This window comes from Physeter macrocephalus, chromosome 16 (assembly GCF_002837175.3).
Source record: "Physeter macrocephalus isolate SW-GA chromosome 16, ASM283717v5, whole genome shotgun sequence".
In the NCBI taxonomy this organism is placed as follows: domain Eukaryota; kingdom Metazoa; phylum Chordata; class Mammalia; order Artiodactyla; family Physeteridae; genus Physeter; species Physeter macrocephalus.
Window position 1 is genome coordinate 20,648,501 of NC_041229.1, and position 20,672 is coordinate 20,669,172.

At 42.2% G+C, this 20,672-nt stretch overlaps 1 protein-coding gene across 1 annotated transcript in view; it reads right to left on the bottom strand.

Annotated features, from left to right (window-relative positions):
- Positions 1–20,672, bottom strand: part of POU2AF2 (POU class 2 homeobox associating factor 2) — a 35,268-nt gene continuing 14,596 nt past the window's right edge. The window contains exons 3-5 of the mRNA XM_028501218.1: positions 4,407–4,449; positions 1,587–1,888; positions 1–402 (exon numbers count right to left, since the gene is read on the bottom strand). Coding sequence (XP_028357019.1) covers positions 1–402; positions 1,587–1,888; positions 4,407–4,449 — 747 coding nt within the window. The remainder of the gene's footprint in view (positions 403–1,586; positions 1,889–4,406; positions 4,450–20,672) is intronic.

Here is a 20,672-nt window from a genome sequence, read left to right on the forward strand (position 1 = left end):
TCAATAAACTCGGCGGCACTCATATGCCCCCCATGCCAGGCTCCCATCTTCTTTGGTCCACGGAGAAGGGTCCTGGAGGACAGAGGTGTCTGCCCCCTCGTCCGGGGAGAAGGGCCCCACCTTGGTTGGTGGGTCATTGGACATTGTCATGAAAGAGGTGAAGGGGTAGGGGGTTGGGGTTGGGTACCCCTGCATGTGGTACAGATCCTCCAGTGTGTGCAGAGAGTAGGACTGAACCCCCGCTAGGGGGGCGCCCCAACTCGAGCTCCTGTGCTGGGCAGTGCTCCCCGACTCTAGCTGGGAGAGGCAGCCTGTGCTGGGCGCCAAGCTCTGCAGGGCATCGGCCGGCACGGGGTCTGGCTGGCTGAGGCCTTCGGGCACCGTCTGCTCCCACGAGTCCCTCTGAGGAGGATGGAAAGGTCACTGGGGTTAGTCATTAGGTGATTGTCTGATGTGGGCAGATTTCCTTCCCAACACAGGGTGCTGCTGGCCCATGTCTTCCAAAGCAGACTAGGTGTCCTTCCTCTGCTGTCCAAAGCCTCCTTAGCAGGCAGCTCTCCACTCTGGTGTTTGACACTGGCAGTGAGAGTTTTAGTTTCTTTCTTACTCTAGAATTAGATTGTTTGTGTGTGTGTGTGTGTGTGTGTGTGTGTGTGTGTGTGTGTGTGCAGAGAGAGAGAGTCCTTTCCCCAGTGGGGGGAAAGATAATAAAATGAACATTTGACAGCGTTTCATCATTTACTCCTGGAAGAAGTAGACCCAAAGCTACACAGTGGGCTTCTGAGTGGGCTAGGAAGGCTACCTGCCCTCAGTGAGCAAGGGGGTAGAGCCTCATAGGCTTGGAGCCTGAAAGATTTGGCTTCGATTCATGGCTGGGCCACTTACTACCTTCCTGATTCTGAGTACTTCACTTTGTGCATCTGTAAGATGGGGCTTTAATAACTATACCCTGAGTTGTTGCAAGTATTAAATGAACACGTGCACACAAAAGTTCCTGGCTGTAGTAGATACTCAATAATGTTAATTCCTACTCTCCCACAGCCTGTTTTGTCTAAAATTCCATCTCCAGAGATTCATGCCTTTGTGGCTGAGGACTTTACAGTAAAAGAAAGTTACTAGTATTCTTCTTTATGAACTCATCTCTGGAAGGACTGCAAGAGAACAAGGTTCTAGAGGGTAGAAATATCGTGGGAGAGGGGAGGCAGGGAGGGGGAGGGCGAGAGGAGTCCTGACGCACCTGCCCTGGCTGACAGCCTCGCTGTCTGCGAGGTAACTTCAGTGCTCCTTCCTTATGCACGGGAGGAATAACGGGGAAACATCTGGCACAATCGGTAGAGTATTAACAAAAGGATATATATCCTGTTTTATCAGTTGTCCCCGCCCAAATCCCTGGATAGAGCTTCCTGCCGCGTGGCTGGCACGGATCTTTGAGGAGGGCTCCCTGGGCGTGGATCCTGGCATCTCCCGGGGCGGCGCAGAGCAGCCTCCCGGGGGTCTCCAGGGCGAGCAGACCTGGTTGCTAAGCACATGGGCTGGCCAGGGCCCCGACGTTAATGACCTCCTAAACTAAGCCTCTGCATACTCACCAGCACGAAGTGTGCGGGCTCGCTGGGGAAGGGCGGCGGCAGGAGCTGTGGCAGGGGTGAGGCGCTGAACAGGGAGCCGCTGCTGTTGGGGGCCAGGGCCGTGGGGCGGTGGTGCCCGTAGAGCTCCGGGAAGTAGGAGTCCAGGTGGGCCGGGTGGCCCTGCCCTGCCGAGGACTCGCAGGCAAAGTCCTTCGCCACAGTTCGGGTGCAGGCATCGTTTGCGAACTGCTTACTGTTGTGGAAGTCCCAGTCGGATAGGAGGGATCTCCTGACACCATAGTAACCTGACATCACCGGTGAGCCTGTTGCCAAGGGGAAAACAAACGGGCAAAAGTTTCCTCGGAGGAAGTCAAGGCATCTCTGTTAAAGCCAGGTGTCTCCACGTGTGAAATTGTATTTCCAACGCAGGCCTGACGCCAAGGCCAACATTTAAATACATAAATGTCTCGAAAGGCATTAAATATAGCAGTATTACCTCTTTTAACATTACCTCTTTTTTTAATTCATACATTTAAAGTTCGCTCTGCCTTTGGGGATACGTTCACTTTAGATGGAGGAATAACTGTTCACTGTCTCTCACTTCTTGTGCACCTTCAACGTGCCAGGTGCTGTGCTAGGCGCTGTGCTTATTCTATCTCTTTGGGCTTAAGGAGATAGAATAAGAAGCCCTTGGCATTTACATTTCATCAAATGAAGTATCTTTTTCACAGCTTCTGAGCTCTGTCCCCATAGATACAGGACCGTTTACAAGAGGCTGCTTCTGGGGCATGTTATGTGAAGCTCAGCATCTCTAGATAAGGTGAGACAATAACCCCGCCCCAAATCAGAGGCAGGCTGTACTCTTCTTCTAATTTTTTTGTACACAGGCCGTGACTTGCACCTATTAGGCACCAGAAACGGCTGCTTGCTTTGCTTCTGTGAAGCAAAGTTAGAGGACCACAAAAAATGTTTTCTGGCTTTGATGAGTCTGGTGTTATTTGCTGCCCTCTCGTGGCCACGTTGAGTCTCTCAGCTCACCTGGGCACTGCAAGCGTGAGAAAGGAATGCCTGGCACAGAAAGCTCCCCTTGGTGGAAACCTGGAGAGGCTGAAACTGAGAAGAATCTCATTTAAGATAAGGCCAGTGAAATAGTCCCAGAGGAGAAGAGATGTGTTTGCTAAAGACTTTCTGATCTCGTAGCTCAGTTGTAGCAGGAAACCCTTCATCACTTAGAACATGCTCAGGAGCACAGACTCAAGGGCTGTAAAACTGATTTTTTTTTTCCAGCTGGTGGTGGGTGTGATCCAATTACCTAAGACCTACTCCCTCAGGTCACAAAGAGGCTGAGCTGGGAGGACAATGCGGGTGCTTGTCTTTCTCACCTTCCCCAACCACAGTGGACTGCTTCTGAGCTTTGTCCCTGCTCACCCTGCCCACTCTTCCACAGGGAGAGAAGAGAGACTCATCAAGATCCTCCTTCTTATTACCCTGACTCAGTTGTACATGACTCTCCAGACACAGCACTTTGGCCCCTGCCACCTGTTGTGGCACTTCATATTATGCTCGATACCCTCTCACCTGAGTTACAGCCCTCTTTCCAATTGACCTGCAAGCTCCATGGGGGCAGAGCTTATGCCCTACACATTTTCTGTAAACCCAGTCGTATAATACTGTGTTCAACAATTATATGTGAATTTATTTATTCATTCAGAGGAAATCAAAATTCCCTGTAGAAACTTAAAGCACAATTCCACTCACTCCACTTTCATCTTAAATTCTATAGCCCCAAACTTCTAATCTGCTCATGAATTTGAGAGCTGCTGTTAGAGGTTTCATCATAAGCATAATTCTCCAGAAAAAAACATCTGTGCAAGTGAAAATTAATATCAATATATAAGGTTTTGTTTCATGCCAGGAATTTATATCCACAGTAGTGGTTAAGGTTGAGAACAGAATGAAGAATAAGTAAACAAGGCTTCCAGGATCTCATGTCTGTATTTCCAATTTCCAAATAAAAAAACACAGAGAAAAAAACCCTTTGCTATTTAACCATGTATTTTTCTCCCTAAAAAGAGGAAGAATAATTCTAGATGATAACAGAGGCTGCAGAAATTTTCTTCTGTAGAATGGAGCAGATACAACCAGATTCCAGCGACAATAAATATGATTGGGAAACACAGCATAGAGACATTCAGATATGTGGGATCGTCTCCTGCTCTTATCCCTTTCCCTTTTCCAGCTCTGAAGATTACCAAAATTAGTGAGAAACCGTATGCCCTTCTGAGTTTGGGATCTGGAAGGAATATGCGTTTGTGTGTGTGTGTGTGTGTGTGTGTGTGTGTGTGTGTGTCTACGTGTGTATACACACACATATGAGAGTGCCCCAAATTATTATTACAAATGCTCCTATTCCATCCCAACAGGAGTACTTAATGAGACATATGTATTAAAATGAATGTAAGATGCTTAACTAAGTGCCTGGCATATAGAAAACACCAGTAAATAATTGTTATTCCACCTGCCCTCAGGTCTCTCTCTTTCTGTTCTGAAGCAAGTGCATAATCTATCAGACCACAGTGCCAGAATCTTAAACATTTTAAAACTGCATCAAGGGCTTAATTGCTATTGCTTTTGCCCAATAAGCTTATGCTGGACAGAATGCGTTCCAAATTCAGGAATGACTGAATGAGGTCTGCCTTCCCTGATTTTACATTTTAAAAATAAATGTTTTAAAGCTGAAAAATTTTGAAAGTGCTGTAAGGCAGCTATGAAAGTATGGAGGCCTAAATGCCTGATTTAGCTCAAAAGGGAAGGAATTGCCCCTTGAACTGCAATACTCACCTGGCATTGGGCCAAACGGAGACTGAGCCGAAGTGACACTGCCCTGGAAGACAGAGGGGGCACAAGTGTTTTCTTCTTTAGTTGCAAGTGTGAACTTAAAAAAAGTTTAGGAATACATTTTACGAGGTTTATTTTCTGCTACTAAGAAACATTTTAGGAGAGGTTAGCTTAGAGGGGTGTCAAATGAGAGTTAAGAACACAATACCAGAAAACAAACAAGGGACAGAGAGAAACCAAAGTTTTAGATTCTGATAAGCTTGCTAAAAAGCACAGTCTAGATGAAATAATTTATCCCTTTTTTTAACTGGTTGTGTTAATATCCTTCATCAAATATGTATCAAAGATTTATATAAATACATACATGCACACACAAATATGTTTGTATTTGGTTTTAACATTGAATGGCCACTTTTTAAGCTGTCTGCCTCCATGTAGAATGGAAACGTCACTAAGGGTAGAGACCTTGACTGTGACTTGTTCTCAGTGTCCGGAACAGAGTGTGATTCATCATAGACACAATAAAAATATGTGGAATAAAAATAGGCGTCAAAGATCCCGCAGTTTAGTGAGCATAGGAGGTTGAGGGTTGTTGTCGGTTGAATTATGTCCCCTGAAAAGATATATTGAAGTCCTAATTACCAGAACCTGTGAATGTGAACTTATTTGGAAATAGACGGTTTGAAGATGAAACTAGTTAAATTAAAATGAGTTCGTCCTGGAGGATTGTGGGCCCTAAATCCAATATGATTGTTGTCCTTATAAGAAGAGGAGAGAGACACGCAAAGACACACACACAGAGGGGAGAAGGCAGTCTGAAGAAAGAGACAGAAATCTGAGAGCTACAACTTCAAGCTAAGGAACACTAAGGTTTGCCAGCAATCACCAGAAGCTAGGAAGAGGCAAAGAAGGATGCTCTCCTAAAGCCTTTTGAGGGAGCCTGGCCCCCCGACAACTTGATTTTGGACTTCTAGTCTCCAGATTTGTGAGACGGTAAATTTTTATTGTTTTAAGGCATCCCATTTGTGGTGATTTGTTACTGTAGCCCTAGGACACTAATACAGGGAGTGATTGATGATGAAACAGATAATTCAGTGTAGTGTGAGAAGTGGCATTGTAGAAGTAAGGTGGGCTGAGGTGGACACCTAAGCCAGTATTAGGGATGGGATGGGGGACATATCCTGGAGGAGGTGATGCTTAAGCTGAGTGCTGAAGGAAGAGTATCCAGGTGTGTAGAGTCTTAAGATATACAAATGCAAGCTCTGGCTCCAAGGTGCCCAGGAAAAATGTTGCTGTTGTAAAAGGTGAGTCCTCAACATCTAGTTCTTCGGATTTGAACACTTAGTCTTGACCCTAATAATCCTACAGACTCTCAAGAGTTGGAAGAGATTTTACAGAGAGTCTCATTCAACTACCACTCAAGGCTGAAATCCTCTCCATGTTATCAGTCCTGGGTGCATTTAGCCTCTAGTGGTGGAGAACTCAGCACCCTCTGAGAAAGCCTATTTCTTCTTTGGGGACCTCCAGCTGAGATAAAGTAGGCTGAAAAGAGTCATGTCCTTAATTCTAATCTCCTTGGTCCATACAGAATAAGTTAAACCCTTCTTCCATACATAGCTCTTCAAATATCTGAAGATAACCCATCATTTCTCAACTGTCTTAATCAGTCTGGGCTGCTATAACAAATACCATAGACGTGGTGGCTTAAACAACAAACATTTCTCCCAGTTCTGGAGGCTGGAAGTTTGAGATCAGGGTGCAAGTATGGTCGGTTTCTCTGGGGGCCCTCATCCTGGCTTGCAGATGGTTGTCTTCTCACTGTGTCTTCATGTGGCACAAAGAGAGATCAGCTTTTCCATGTGTCTCTTCTTATAAGGGCATCAATCCCATTGATGAGGACTTTGCCCTCATGACCTAATGTCATTTGGAGATGGAGGTCCCATCTCCAAATACCATCGCACTGGGGATCAGGGTTTTTTTTTTTTTAGATTCCATATATATGTGTTAGCATACAGTATTTGTTTTTCTCTTTCTGCCTTACTTCACTCTGTATGACAGCCTCTAGGTCCATCCACCTCACTACAAATAACTCAATTTTGTTCCTTTTTATGGCTGAGTAATATTCCATTCTATATATGTGCCACATCTTCTTTATCCATTCATCTGTCGATGGACACTTAGGTTGCTTCCAGTGATGAGGGCTTTAACATATGAATTATGGGGGTGGGGTACAAACATTCCATCCATAGCCCCAAACTGGAATTGTTTCTTCTTCAGGCAAAATGTCCTCCAACCGTTCAGAAGTAGCACAGTATTTGAGAGTGAAGACTCTGGAACCAGAGTGTGTGTTTGAATCCCAGCTCTGCCTCTTGTTAGCTGTGTGATCTTGGGCACATGAAGATTAAATGTGATTTTATGTGTCAAGCACTTAGAATAGTTCCTGGCTTAGAGTAAGGAGGATATAAGTATTAGTTATTATCACTCAGATGTATTTTTATGTCTCTTCAAATCTATGGTATATTCCTCTAATCATGTTTTCCTATTTAATAAGTTAACACTTTCTTTTTTTGTTAAATTTAATTTATTGACATATAGTTGATTTACAATGTTGTGTAAGTTTGTACTGTACAGCAAAATGATTCATTTATGCATATATTTTTTTATATTCTTTTCCATTATAGTTTATCACAGGATATTGAATATAGTTCCCTGTGCTATACAGTAGGACCTTGTTGTTTATCCATCGTATATATAATAGTTTGCCTCTGCTAATCTCAAACTCCCTAATACGTTAACAATGGCAAATGGCAGAAGGGAACTCGTGGGCATGCAGGGTCAGAGATGGGTGTAGCTCAGGGTACTGTGATTCTTATATGGGAAGGAAAGGAGTTACTGATTAACTATAGAAGCACTTGTGTTTGGGCACATTTTCCCATGTTGCCAGGGCCCATGATATCCAGTGTTTCCCTCTGATTTCCAGCTCTGTCTGTCTGGGTCTTTCCTCCGAGGGCTGTGCCAGGGCCCATTCCCTCTGGCTTCTGCCTCAGCCTCCTTCACTGGGTAAGCAGGGTGTGGCAGGGCGGTAGCTGTCCTGGGTGCTGCCTGGGGAGATGTCCTGTTGCTCTCCTGCCTCTTTTCCTCCCTGCCTGCTCCCTTAAACTGCTCTGGTCAAGGCTGGGGCCAGGAGGAAGGCTTCTGTGAGACGCAGTGCACATGCCCAACCTGATGGACAGAAGTATCGGCATCTGTCAGCCATGCACTGGTTCATCAGCTGCTGTGGCTCTGCCCTGGCCTCTGCTTGAGGCATGAACAGAACTCAGTCTTTGCCAACACAGCCCCTGCATCTTCTACCACAACCAATGCCACCAACAGTCTTCTTATATCCCTTCTTCTTCTTCTGCCCAGTTTTAATTATTACTGTGAAATTGCCAGCACTGTACCCCCCACCCCAACCCAACTTTAATACCTGAAGACTCTACAAAGCTTTCATAATTACTAGCCTAGTTGATTTTATTTATTATTTGATGAAAAGAAGCCTCTTGTGTTTGTTTCTCCTGCATACTTTTGCCCTTTACCTGCTATGGAAAGTAAACACTCTATTTCCATTCTTTATGGTTAGTCATAAAATTTTACCTGCGTATTTAACAAAGACAACAAACAGTTTTTTAAAAAAAATTTATTTATTTTATTTTATTTATTTTTGGCTGCATTGTGTTTTCCTTGCTGTGTGCAGGCTTCCTCTAGTTGCGGAGAGCAGGGGCTACTCTTCATTGCAGTGCACGAGCTTCTCATTGCGGTGGCTTCTTTTTTTGTGGAGCACGGGCTCTAGGCACGCAGGCTTCAGTGGTTGCAGCACGCGGGCTCAGTAGTTGTGGCTCATGGGCTCTGGAGTGCAGGCTCAGTAGTTGGGGCGCATGGGCTTAGTTGCTCGCGGTATGTGGGATCTTCCCAGATCAAACCCGTGTCCCACTCATTGGCAGGTGGATTCTTAACCACTGAGCCACCAGGGAAGTCCCTACAAACAGTATCTTAAACCTCCCACTGACAGACAAGCTCCTTAGGACATTAACTCTTATTGCTCCTCTCCTAATTTACACGAGTATGTATTTTCTTGTATTTTAGCTTGTTTCTTTTTATATTAAACCTCCACAAATTAGACTTCATAATTATTTTCATCATTTTATCAAATAAATCTGTATTAGATTTACTTACATGTTTATCATTTTCTTTGCTTATCTGTGCTCCAAACATTTTTTCTACATTCCATTTTCCTTCTTCTGAAATAACCCTTTAGAAAATTCCTTCCCTGTAGGTGGTGTTGGTGGTAAACTGTTTCAGTTTTTTTATTTATCTGAAAATATAATTTATTTTGCCCTGTACTTAAAAGATACTATTTTGGGGTTCATAATTGTAACTTTACAGTTATTTATTTGTCAGCACTTTAAAGATAGCACTCCACTGTCTTGTGGCTTCCATGATTGCTGTTTAGAAGTTTGCTATTAACCTTAAACTTATTCTTTGTAACAATCTTTCTTTCTTTTCTGACTACTTCTTAAATATACTCCCTTTGTCTTTATGGGTTTTCAAGTCCATCTCATTTTACCTTTGGGTAGAATTTTAAAATGTATTCTGCTTGTATAGGGTGTGCTTCATGTGGCTGGGGATACATGTCTTTCAGAAAAGTTTCAACCATCCTCTCCTTAAATATTGCCTTGCCTGTATTATCTGTATTCTCTCCTTCTGGGTCTTCGATGTATGTTAAATCTTTTACTTTTATCCCCTATATATTCTTAACGTTTTGTTACTTCCTGTATATCCATGATTCTATGTTCTATATTTTGGGATAGATTTCTTCAGCTCTACACTCAGTTCACTAATTCCTTCTTCAACTGTAGCTAATTTACTGTTTAACACAAACATTGAATTTTTTTTGTATCAATGATTAGATATTTTTTCATTTCTAGAAGTTCCATTGATTTTTAAAAAATTTTGCTTGGTCTTTTGTTGAGTGTTCATTATGTATTATGTTATTGTTTATTTTGTATTTGGTAGTTCTAATATCTGAAAGTCCTGAGAATTTAACGTCATTGTTTATGCTGACTGTCATTCTTAGTGACTTGTTTCCTTGTGCATTTGGTGATCTTTGATTGAAACTCATATCTGGTTGACCTTAATCTGTGAAAATCTGGGTTCCTAACTTGAGGTTGTGCTTCTCCAGAAGAGTTATGTTTATATTTCTTGGGAGGCAGCTCCCTTCCAGGCTCCCTGTCCCAGGTTCAGCTCCCCAATTTGGCAAAAATAGTTCAAGAACCAGTCTTCATGTATCAGGCTAATTTGAACGTCTTTCCTTAGGGGAATCTGCCTTTTTGGTGTGATCAACTTCTCATCATTCTGTGTCCTTACTTCTGCTCAAACATTTTCCCCACCTTCCATGCTAACCTTCAACCCAACACCCCCTGCCCCAAAGCCCCTAGCTTTGGTGATTTCCCTTACTTCCAGCCAGCCCAACAAATTAGCAAAATTTGTTTTATGCAGGATTCTATTCTGTTTTGGGTACAATCTCCCCACCTCCAGACTGTTGACTGTCTGAAACAGAGTCAAATCCCTAAGTATTAAAACTAGAAGTAGATACTGTCCTGTTTTAACCACAGCAGCTTTTATTTTTAACTTTTTATTTTTCTATGACTGCCAACATTTTCCAGCAGAGATTTAGATTATAAATAAAATTTATAAGCATGCACTTGTAGTAATTTCATAAGCACACCATTAGGCACATGACCAAATGTGTTATATCTACTAACTCATTTAATTATCACAACCACACCAGAAGATAAGTAATGCTATTTTCCTCTTGATGAGGAAATTGAAACAGAGAGAATAACTCGGGTTCCCCTGCAGGTAGGGTTGTTCTTAGTGGTGGTGGGTGGGATCAAACAAGGACCTTTCTGATTCCAAAGCCTGTTTCTTAACTACCACAGCATACTGCCTTCCAAGAGCTTTCATAACTTGAAAATAAAAGTCGGAAAACATCATAGTTTAAAAAAATTAGTATAAAGGAGACTTAGGGACATTCAGAGAGATCATATAATTATATAAAAGTTCACAAAGAACTAGTGGGACTTGTATTTCCCTGTGTGTAAATACTACCCTGGGGAGCTTCCCTGGTGGCGCAGTGGTTAAGAATCCACCTGCCAATGCAGGGGATACGGGTTCGGTCCCTGGTCCGGGAAGATCCCACATGCCGTGGAGCAACGAAGCCCGTGCGCCACAACTACTGAGCCTGTGCTCTAGAGCCCGCAAGGCACAACTACTGAAGCCCGCGTGCCTAGAGCCTGTGCTCCGCAACAAGAGAAGCCACTGCAATGAGAAGCCCGCGCACCGCAATGAAGAGTAGCCCCCGCTCACCGCAACTAGAGAAAGCTCACGCACAGCAGCAAAGACTCAACACAGCCAAAAAAAAAAAAGCAAAAAACCTACCCTGCTTATATATATGCGTGTGTGTGTGTGTGTATATATACATACACACGCACACTCTTTAGTCCTTCAGTGGATATTCTATTTTTTGGGAGGAAGCCAGCTTTATTAAGGTATAATTTACATATAATAAAATTCACAAATTTTAAGCATACAATTTGATGAATTTTGACCACTTTAACAAACTCTTATGACCCACCACCATGATATAAAACATTTCCATTTAATTATTTATAGCTGTAATTAGTTCTGTGCTCTCTATGGTGGCCTGGGAAATATTTAGATGGATAAGTAATATAAAAAGCAATGATAACACACAACTTCATTTTGTCTCACAGAACATAGACGAGATCTAAAGGGCTTATGTTGGGACTGGGAAGGATTTCACTGGATAGATTTTAGAGCTGGTGTCCCAGATTTATAGGTTGAGAAAGAACAGCTTAAAACATGAACCTTCGGCATACGCACTAGTTATCATTGCTCACGTGAAGGGAAAACACATTCCTTTTCACCTTGTTCAAGATACTATATTTGGGACTTCCCTGGTGGTGCAGTGGTTGGGACTCCGCCTGCCAACGCAGGGGACGAGGGTTTGAGCCCTGGACCCTGGACCCTGGGAGGGTCCCACGTTCCGCGGAGCGACTGAGCTCATGCGCCACAACTACTGACGCCCGCTCGCCTGGAGCCCGTGATCCACAACAAAGAGAAGCCACCGCAATGAGAAGCCTGCGCAACGCAGGCTACAAAGAGTAACCCCGGCTCGCCACAAATAGAGGAGGCCCATGCACAGCAACGAAGACCCAACGCAGCCAAAAATAAATAAATAAATTTATTTAAAAAAATATTATATTCACGCAGTTGCATCTCACCATACTAATTCTCCAGAAGTAATATTGAAATTAATATCGAAAAGCCCATAAATTTTGACCGAGATGGTATATAATTTTTATTTTGCATACTGCAAACAACAGGATCCTGCAATGCCAGGTAGCCAAATGTAGAGGTTTACATTTGAATGAAATTTGCCAGTCTGCAACTTCCTGTAGCTAACACAGCAGCCTCACAGCTGCCCCAAAAGCCCCTCCATGAAAATGAGTTAATTTGAACCAACAGGTCACCACGGTAGTAAAGTGATAAGATTAGGAGTTCAGTACATTTATTGTCATTTTTATGACCCTATAATATTTTTAGATGCCAACCTAGTTGAAGGACTATTTTGAAATGTACTAAGGAAGAGAGCTCCAAGTAGCATAAGCTTTTTCACACTGCTGTATATTTAAAAAATTCTGATTACATAGCTTGAAAGTGTCTCTTTAAACTTAAATATATTGCTGTTAATGCTTAAATAAAAATCATAGCCACTGTGAATAGCTGTGATCCTTCTTCAAGGAATTCACAGTATATTTAATTTTTCATTGTCATCATGTCTATGGTTGGGAGAGAGGTGGAACTGATGGAATACTGAACATTTTAAAACCATCTTTTAATAACTGTTTTGAGACCCACCATAAGTCATATGATTTTCTTCCAACTTTGAAATGAATATAAAGTTAATGCCAGATATAATGCCGTTAGCTTTTAAATGGACACCTGTGTTAGGATGGAATACCTTCTTCCTCCAGAAGGAAATGGGCATAGAGAATTAGATGCCTTAGTTAATGTGACAAGTATGTAGTAGAACTGGGGCATTCTGATTGGTGTGAAATCTTATACAGTGACTAAACTATACCATACTTGTTCTAATAAATCTTACTAGTTTTGCAAAGTTTGAAAGAGGTTTTGATTTATGGACCAGTTATCTGAGTTACTGATACATAGCAATTTAATCATAAATAAGAAAAACACTCCATAATGAATAGGAACTACAGTTTTAAGCATCTACCATGTGCCAGATGCTTTATATGATGTTATCCTATTATAAAGTAGATATTATCATCTCAAGTTTACAAAAGAGGAAACCAAACATCAGAGAAGTTAAGTAATGTGTCCCAAATTGTCTATTTAGTAAATTACAGAACTAGGATTTAAACCCAAAGTCTCTGACTCTCAAATTTATTCTCCTTTAACCAGTAGGTTCTGTGCACTAGCCCTTCCATCAAACCAGAGATACTTACTGGGCACCTCTGATAAGCTAGGCACAATGTTGAAGGTTTCAGGTGCTAGAAAAAATGCAACAAGGGCTTAGATTAGTATCTACTTAGGGACACAAGCCATTTGTGGTGGATTAAATATGGCCAGAATTACTTTGCAACTCTCTTCCCATCGATAAGTTAGTCTATCTCTCTACCCCTTGAATCTGGGATGGTTTTGTGACTTGCTTTGACTAACAGAATGTGGCAGAAGTGATGCTGTGTGAGTTTCAGAGTCTAGACTTCTGTGTGAGTTTCAGTCTAGACTTCAAGAGGATTTGCTGCTTTCACCTTTGCTTGCTTGAAATTCTGCCTTACAATTTCCTCTTAAAAAGTCATTCTAGGACTTCCCTTGTGGCACAGTGGTTAAGAATCCGCCTGCCAATGCAGGGGACTCGGGTTTGATCCCTGGTCAGGGAAGATCCCACATGCCGCGGAGCAACTAAGCCCATGTGCCACAACTACTGAGCCTGCGCTCTAGAGCCCTCAAGCCACAACTACTGAAGCCCACGTGCTCTAGGGTCCATGTGTCGCAACTACTGAGCCCGTGTGCTGCAACTACTGAAGCCCGTGTGCCTAGAGCCCGTGCCCCACAACGAGAGAAGCCACCGCAATGAGAAGCCCTCACACTGCAAAGAGGAGTAACCCCTGCTCGCCGCAACCAGAGAAAGCCTGAGCACAGCAACGAAGACCCAACACAGCCAAAAAATAAATTTTAAAAAATTTAAAAAAACCCCAATGTATTAAAAAAAAAGTCAGTCTAGCTTCCTGGAGGGTGAGTGAGTGTGTGGAAGCGAATCTAGGCACTCTGCTGACAGCTAGAACCAACTGCTGGACATGAAAGGAGCCATCCTGGACTTTCCAACAAGGCTGGACCTCCAGTTGAATGCAACTGCATGAGTGCACAGAAGTACACAGTCAACCCACAGTATTGTGAGAAATAATAAATCATTATTATAAATGACTAAGGTTCAGTGGGCTCTTATGCAGCAATAAGTAACTGATAGAGACATACCCAGGAAAAAGTAGCTCATGGTACAAAACAGTATGTACCTAGTTTCCAGGTGCATGGTCCATGCTCTATATACTCTGGAAGTGAGAAAAGGGGCAAATCAATGTGCTAAGGATTTGAATTTGGCACTGAAAGATGAGATGATGCAGAGGAGAAAGGAAGCTCCCAGGTGCAAGGAATTTTGTGAACCAAGCACAGACATGGAAAAACATGGCTCTTCTTCAAGGAATAACAAGCAAGTTGGTTTGCCCAGAGCAGAAGTTTCACTTAGTTGATTAAATAAAAATATGTTGTGGGGACTTCCCTGGCGGTCCAGTGGTTAAGACTTCGCCTTCCAATGCAGGGGGTGCAGGTTCGATCCCTGGTCAGGGAGCTGAGATCCCACATGCCTCGGGGCCAAAAAACCAAAACATAAAACAGAAGCAATATTGTAACAAATTCAATTCAAATTAAAAATGGTCCAGATAAAAAAATCTTAAAAATATATATTGTGTGCCTACTATGTATCAGGATTGTGGTAATTTCCAGAAATGCAAAGAGGAATAAGGCATGGATTCTAAGGAGCTCACAGTTTCAAAAAGAAGAGAGTTGCAGAAATATATATGTAATTGGTGCAGTAATAAAAATAAGGGTTGAGACGACTAACATTTTATGAATACCTACTTCATGCCAGACTCTGTATCAGGCACTTTACATATGTGTTTCATCATTTTTAGTAACAACTAACATTTGTGTGCTTTATATACTCTGCAGTATGCTAAAGATTCACATGGATTATCTCATTAAAGCCTTGTCATTAACCAATGATATACATTGTAGTTAAGTTATTACCTCTAGATTACAGATTGGAAACTAATAGACAGTATAAGGACTTGTCAAGGTCACAAAGCTAGTGAGTGGCATAGGCTGGATTCTACTAGATCTACTCTAACCATGATTTACTGCAGGTAGGGGGAGGAGGTTGGGGTTAGCATGAGGGTAGGGGTGGAGGCGAGTTGCTATCTTGAGGGATGACTGAACGTATCGTACTGTAGGTGATATATGAATCCCCTTCTGAAGGATGAAAAGAAATCAGTAAGCAGATAGGATAAGGGGCTTTGCTGCTGGCGAGCAAAGCAAAGGCTCAAATGTGTGGACAGCATGTCAGAGACAAGGAAATGTGTGCAGGAAGTGTGCAGACAGGGAAACTGGGGAGAAGCTAGAGGAGGGAGCAGGAACCAGGTTATAAAAAGCTTTTTTGAGCCCGGCTGAGGAGCTTGGACTTTGTCCAGTAGCAGGCAGTGGTCCTTTAGATGGTTCTTAGCAGTGTAGATGTGCTGAAAGTGGCATTCTAGGAAATTTAATCTGGGTCTGAAAATGATAGGTCAGAAATGGTTGGTGGGGTGAGTGAATGGGCTATTGCAGCTGAACAGATCCAGTGATACAGGTCTGAGGGGCTCTCAGTAGGGCGGGGTTTCGGGAGGCCAGCAGGGGACATTTATATCTACCTCTATTTGGCTTTGTGTTAGAGCCTGGCGAGAGCTGATACTCTCCCTGTGGGTGCTAAGGGCTGCTGGCCACCTGTCCCAGTTGTACCAATTCCCAGGGCTCTTTCTCTCTTTTCTTCTTTATCCCCATCCTCCCCACTGATACCCATGTGTAAAGAGGGGCCTGACATGTCTCCCTCATACTGCCCTGTTTACAGAGGAAAAAACTTTACATCCTTAAGTGATTTAATAGGGCATTGTGTAGGTCCAATCCTAAAGCCTATAAGAATTTGTGAGGAAGGAATATTGAAACATATATCCTTAAAAACGTTTACCTTGCATCTATAAAGCCTAGATTATAGGGGATTTATCTCACAAAGGAAGAGTTGTATTTGTGCACCTTGTTTGCAATATCACCACTTCAGGTGGCAGTAGGGGATATGTAATTGACATAGATGGAGACATGAAAGGATGAAGTGCTTTGCTTAGTGCCTTCAAATGTATAGAAGCAAAATGAAGACTAAAAAAGGTCTGTTTAAATTCTCTCTTGGGGGACAGGAATTCACCATGAGAACATTATTTTATGCATTTTTGTAATAGTACATGTAAATATCTAAGATTTTATGTTCATTAACTTGGTGCAACAGCTTAATTTCTTTCTAATAAAATGTCATAGAGAAATTCTGGAAGATTGCACATAAAACTCAGTATGATGACCCTGGGAAGCAGAACGAGGGGATTGGTAGGCAGGGAAGGTCAGTAGACTTCTATTTTTTATTTTATATTGTTTTATTATGTTTGAAATTTTACCATGTGTTACTTTTGTAATCAAAACAACCAGTTAATAAAAATTTAAAAATAGAATTTAAGCCTTATATCTTTATTGTAAATCTCAAATTTAAAAAAAAACACCTGTGATTCCAAGTGTCTTGCATTTCTGGTATATGAACTATTTTATGCCCTTTGGAAAGCAACACTGTTTACAGAATTCCAGATTTCTGACAGTTTCTTGAAATTTTACTGTTAAAACTCTCCTGCTTGGCACAAAATTATGTCCAGGCTGCCTTTTGTGGGAAAGTGATTTCTGTTGCTTGAGTTACAAAATGAAACACTTTTTTTTTTTTTTAACCCCTGGGTCTTGGTGCGTCTTTGGAATGCTATTTGTATTTATGTAGCTAAGTTAGAACAACAGGAGCTACTGGGATGCACATTAATAAATGGTACTGTACACTTTGGCCAGAGCAGAATCTGCAGAACTTCAGTTCTGCCAGATGGACCCGCCATGGCTGTTTCACTGCAAAATCTGATTATTTTTGCAAGCTGTGTGAAAGGATTCACCACCAGGAAATGTTTTAGATTTCAAGATATTAAAAAAAACCCTACGGGATCAATAAGACAGCTGAAAAAATAAGGTGCTTGCAGAAGGTTTGCCTTTATTATTATTATTATTTTTAAATTTCTGCAATTGTGAAGGAGCAGGTGGTTGGGTGGAGAACATGGACAGCCCTGGAAATGCGGTTCAGTTCTCCAAACAGGTGGCACCCTGGGCTAATTAAAGTCAGACAATGGGCCATTTTGAAAGCTTTAGATAAAACATCCATTCAAATGAATGCCAGGGATATAATACGTACTTATGTGTTAAAACATTGGCATTTGGAGTTTACAAGGCATTGCCTACTCAGAAAATGTTTTTTTTTTTCTTTTTAAATTCTTTCAGGGCCCAGGCAGGGGGTTAGTTGGCAACGTGAACAAGCAATATGCAAAGCACTGTGTCATGAGAGTGAGTGAAAGGTTTGGGGGGACACTCCCAGGGTAGACACTGATTCCATTTATCAATAACTGTGCAAACATTACAAATGAATGGATCCTCCTGCTGGCAATTCAGAAAAAAGTAGCAAGGGCAAGCGAGATGTACTCATTAAGGAAAAATTAGAGTTTTCCTAAGAATTTGATAAACTCAAAGAGCATACGTACTTCTAAAATATAAAAAATATGTATATAAGAAAACTAAAACATTAGCAAAGCAGAAAGATACACATTGGGCCATCTGATGACCATTTGCTGTGCCCAGGCAAGCACGCAATTCTTAGCAAAGCCAGAACGCATTGTAGGAAGGGTTCTTTTCTGAAAGTGGAAGAGATGAAAAATAACTTTGATGGTAAATTTTTAGAAAGAGTAGAAGAGCATGAGGGTTTCTTGTAATAGCAGTAGTACACATAATTTGCACTCCTGTGCCTTCAGAGCTTGCGATGCCTCTGACGATGGAGTAAACAGAACATACGCGTGCTCTGCTTTTACACTTGGCGAGTACAGTGAGGGCTGCAACGGCTGTGATTTCTTCTTTGAATTTATATATGGCCAACTGCCTAAATTTAAAGCATGGATAATCAGTGCGTGGGCTTATTTACATTCTGCCTCTTTCTTTCTTTGAGGCTTTTCATTGTTATGTAGCACCACCATTAGAATATCAAAGAGAAGTAGCACAGTATATAAACTGTCCAAGTTTTAGGAGGCTTTGGGGGTTCCATCTTGATTAAAATGAGATTTTGATGTTAGTAAAGGCTTCCATCTGTCTTTAGCATGGAATTCTAAAAACTGCCCAGGAAATGAGACTATTGGTGGTCCTTCTCTCTCCATCTTTTTCCATTTGTTTATAAGAAGGTAAGAGTGGAAGGAAACTGCCCTCCGCTTTCCTTAGTGGTTATTATATTTATTCAGAGTATGCATATGATTCTTTAGTGTGTGCAACTGTGAGAGAGTGCTGGACTCCACGTAGGTTGAGAGAGCACCTAAGAGGTGGATCGGCAGAGAGTCAACTGAACTGGTCAGCTCTGCCTTTCTCTGGGCTCGGGGATCTTTTCCAGCCTTCAGAAGGGAGTTGAGATGGTCTCCTCCTCCTCGAGTGGGAGAAGTGACATATTACATCCTATCCCAGGAGCAAGCCATGTGATCCCAGCCTCTCAGGTCAACTCGGCAACCTTCAGAAAAGAAATCACACCTCAGCAACAAGCAGAGCAGGGCTATAAGATTCAGGCAAGAAGAAGAGGTCAGAGTATAATGCGTTGGCCGAGGCAGACCCTAGAGAGCTCAAGCAGAGCAGCAGAGAGGTTTCTGCGAGATCAGTGTGGTGTGCTTGGACTCTGGCTCTGGAAATGGTTTCCTCTTTTACAGGGAGGGCTAGGTGCCATGCAAAGCTCAGGAGAACAGGGGTCCCGGAGTGGTGGGGAATGGCAGAGGGAAACTACACTCTGGAAGCAGGTTCTGGGACAGAGCTAGAGATAGGTTCTAGAAGGAAATTGAGAACTTCTATGTCCAGTTTCTTCTAAGATGTCTGGGTATCAGAGGAGAGGAAGGTCCTGGCTCTGGTCTGGGCTGGGTGTGGCATCATCTGAGCAGTCTACAGAATTGCTGCAGAGACAGACAGGGATGAGGACATAGGGTTGAGAGGGGGCAAAAGCACGATGGGGCCAACAGAAGGTATGGAGTGTGAAGGGTGAGCTCAGCACTGAGCAGAGAACCCGAAGCAAAGTGGTTATTCCTAAGATAGCCCTTCCTTGGGCCATAAATGTAAACTTAAGAAGGCAATACTACTTTGGGTAAAATAAAGACCTGGGTCCAAATCTAAGCTCCATTGATTCCTACATGATTCTTTGTTTTGTCATCTGAAAAATAGGTATGAGTGTCACCCTCTTAAGGCTATTGTGCTCCTTGTTGATAAGTGAAATTTACTTTAAAATGGATAAATGAAAATATGTGTAAAGTTTCTATTTCAGAGCCTAGCAGTAAATGATAGCTATTATCATTAAGAATTCTTATTTACCCCAGAGAAAATTGCAGTGATGGAAGGGAACTCGGGCCCAGAAGTCACCGCAACTGTCCTACCCATGCCAATATTTGACCAGATATTAGTGTAGAATATTTGCACTCCACGTAATTGTTCTTGTGCTTTATGTGATTTTTCCGTTGCCTATTTCCCTTGCAAACTCAATTTGCAAACTCTTGTCAAACTAGAGGAAAGATGATTTATCTTTTTCAGAATAAATAAGGGATACAGCTTAGCTTTGGGTAGATCCCTCAGGTCGCGGGTAGGGTAGAACATGTTTTGGGGTTGAGAAAATCTAGCAAAGCAGAAAGATAAGCAGCTGTACCCAGTGGGGATAAGGGGGACACATCAAAAACACAGTGAGTACTGGTCCCCTCCCACCCATACCATTCATACGATTATATGATCCTTTGTAATTGAGGAAATGTAGGCTTAAAAAAGTAACTTGTTAGGTCAGTAAATTGAGAGCAAATCCTGATCAAAATGTTAAGACTTTTATTTCCTTCTTCCTGCCGTTTGAAGTTGGTGTTTTCATAAAACAGTCATCCACAATGGGTAACTATAATACTTGGTTTGTTATCCAAGACTCGTTACATATTTGGAGATTTAGAACTGCAGGATGGGAGCAGTTGAATCTATTTTAATGAAATGCACCAAGTTGGAGCTTCAACTCTAGCCATCTCAACCCGCAGAATGGAGGAGGGTGGTATTTTGCTGAGTCAGAATAAAAACAAGGTTGCTAACTGTCGCTTCCACTATTTTGTTGTTTCACTGGCTCATAGAATCAATTTTTCGAACCTACAAAAGTTACCCAGTGGCCTTTCTCCGGGTCGATTTATTTATACTCTATTAGAATTTTTAGTAATGAAGACAAAGTATCTAATTTCCAAGGCTGCTGTTTGGAGCTTACCACCAACTGTGGGTGTCTGCCTTTGTGCAGCACACTTGCACCATAAGTAACATTTATCAAATGCTACCACACTCCAGGTACTAGCAAAACCATAAAAACTGCCATTTGCTGAGCACTTACAATGTGCCATGTACCAGCCGTACCAGGGGCTTTTTATACCTTATCTAATTTAATTTTCATGACATGTCTGTGGTGGGTATCACTCTCTCCATTTACATAGAATGAAACAGAAGTCCAGAGAACTTCGATCACCTTCACACAATAGAGTCAGGTCCTCAGTTTGTCAGACTCCAAAACACAAACTCTTAACAGTTCTACCCCACTGCTGTTTCTCTTGGGCTGGAGGCTCCAAAAGGAAAAAAACGGGAATAGCAAGACATTAGCCAGTTGGGGGAGAGATTTAATAAAACAAGCAATTATCGTGCAACGTAATAAGTATTTTAGCAGAAAAATAT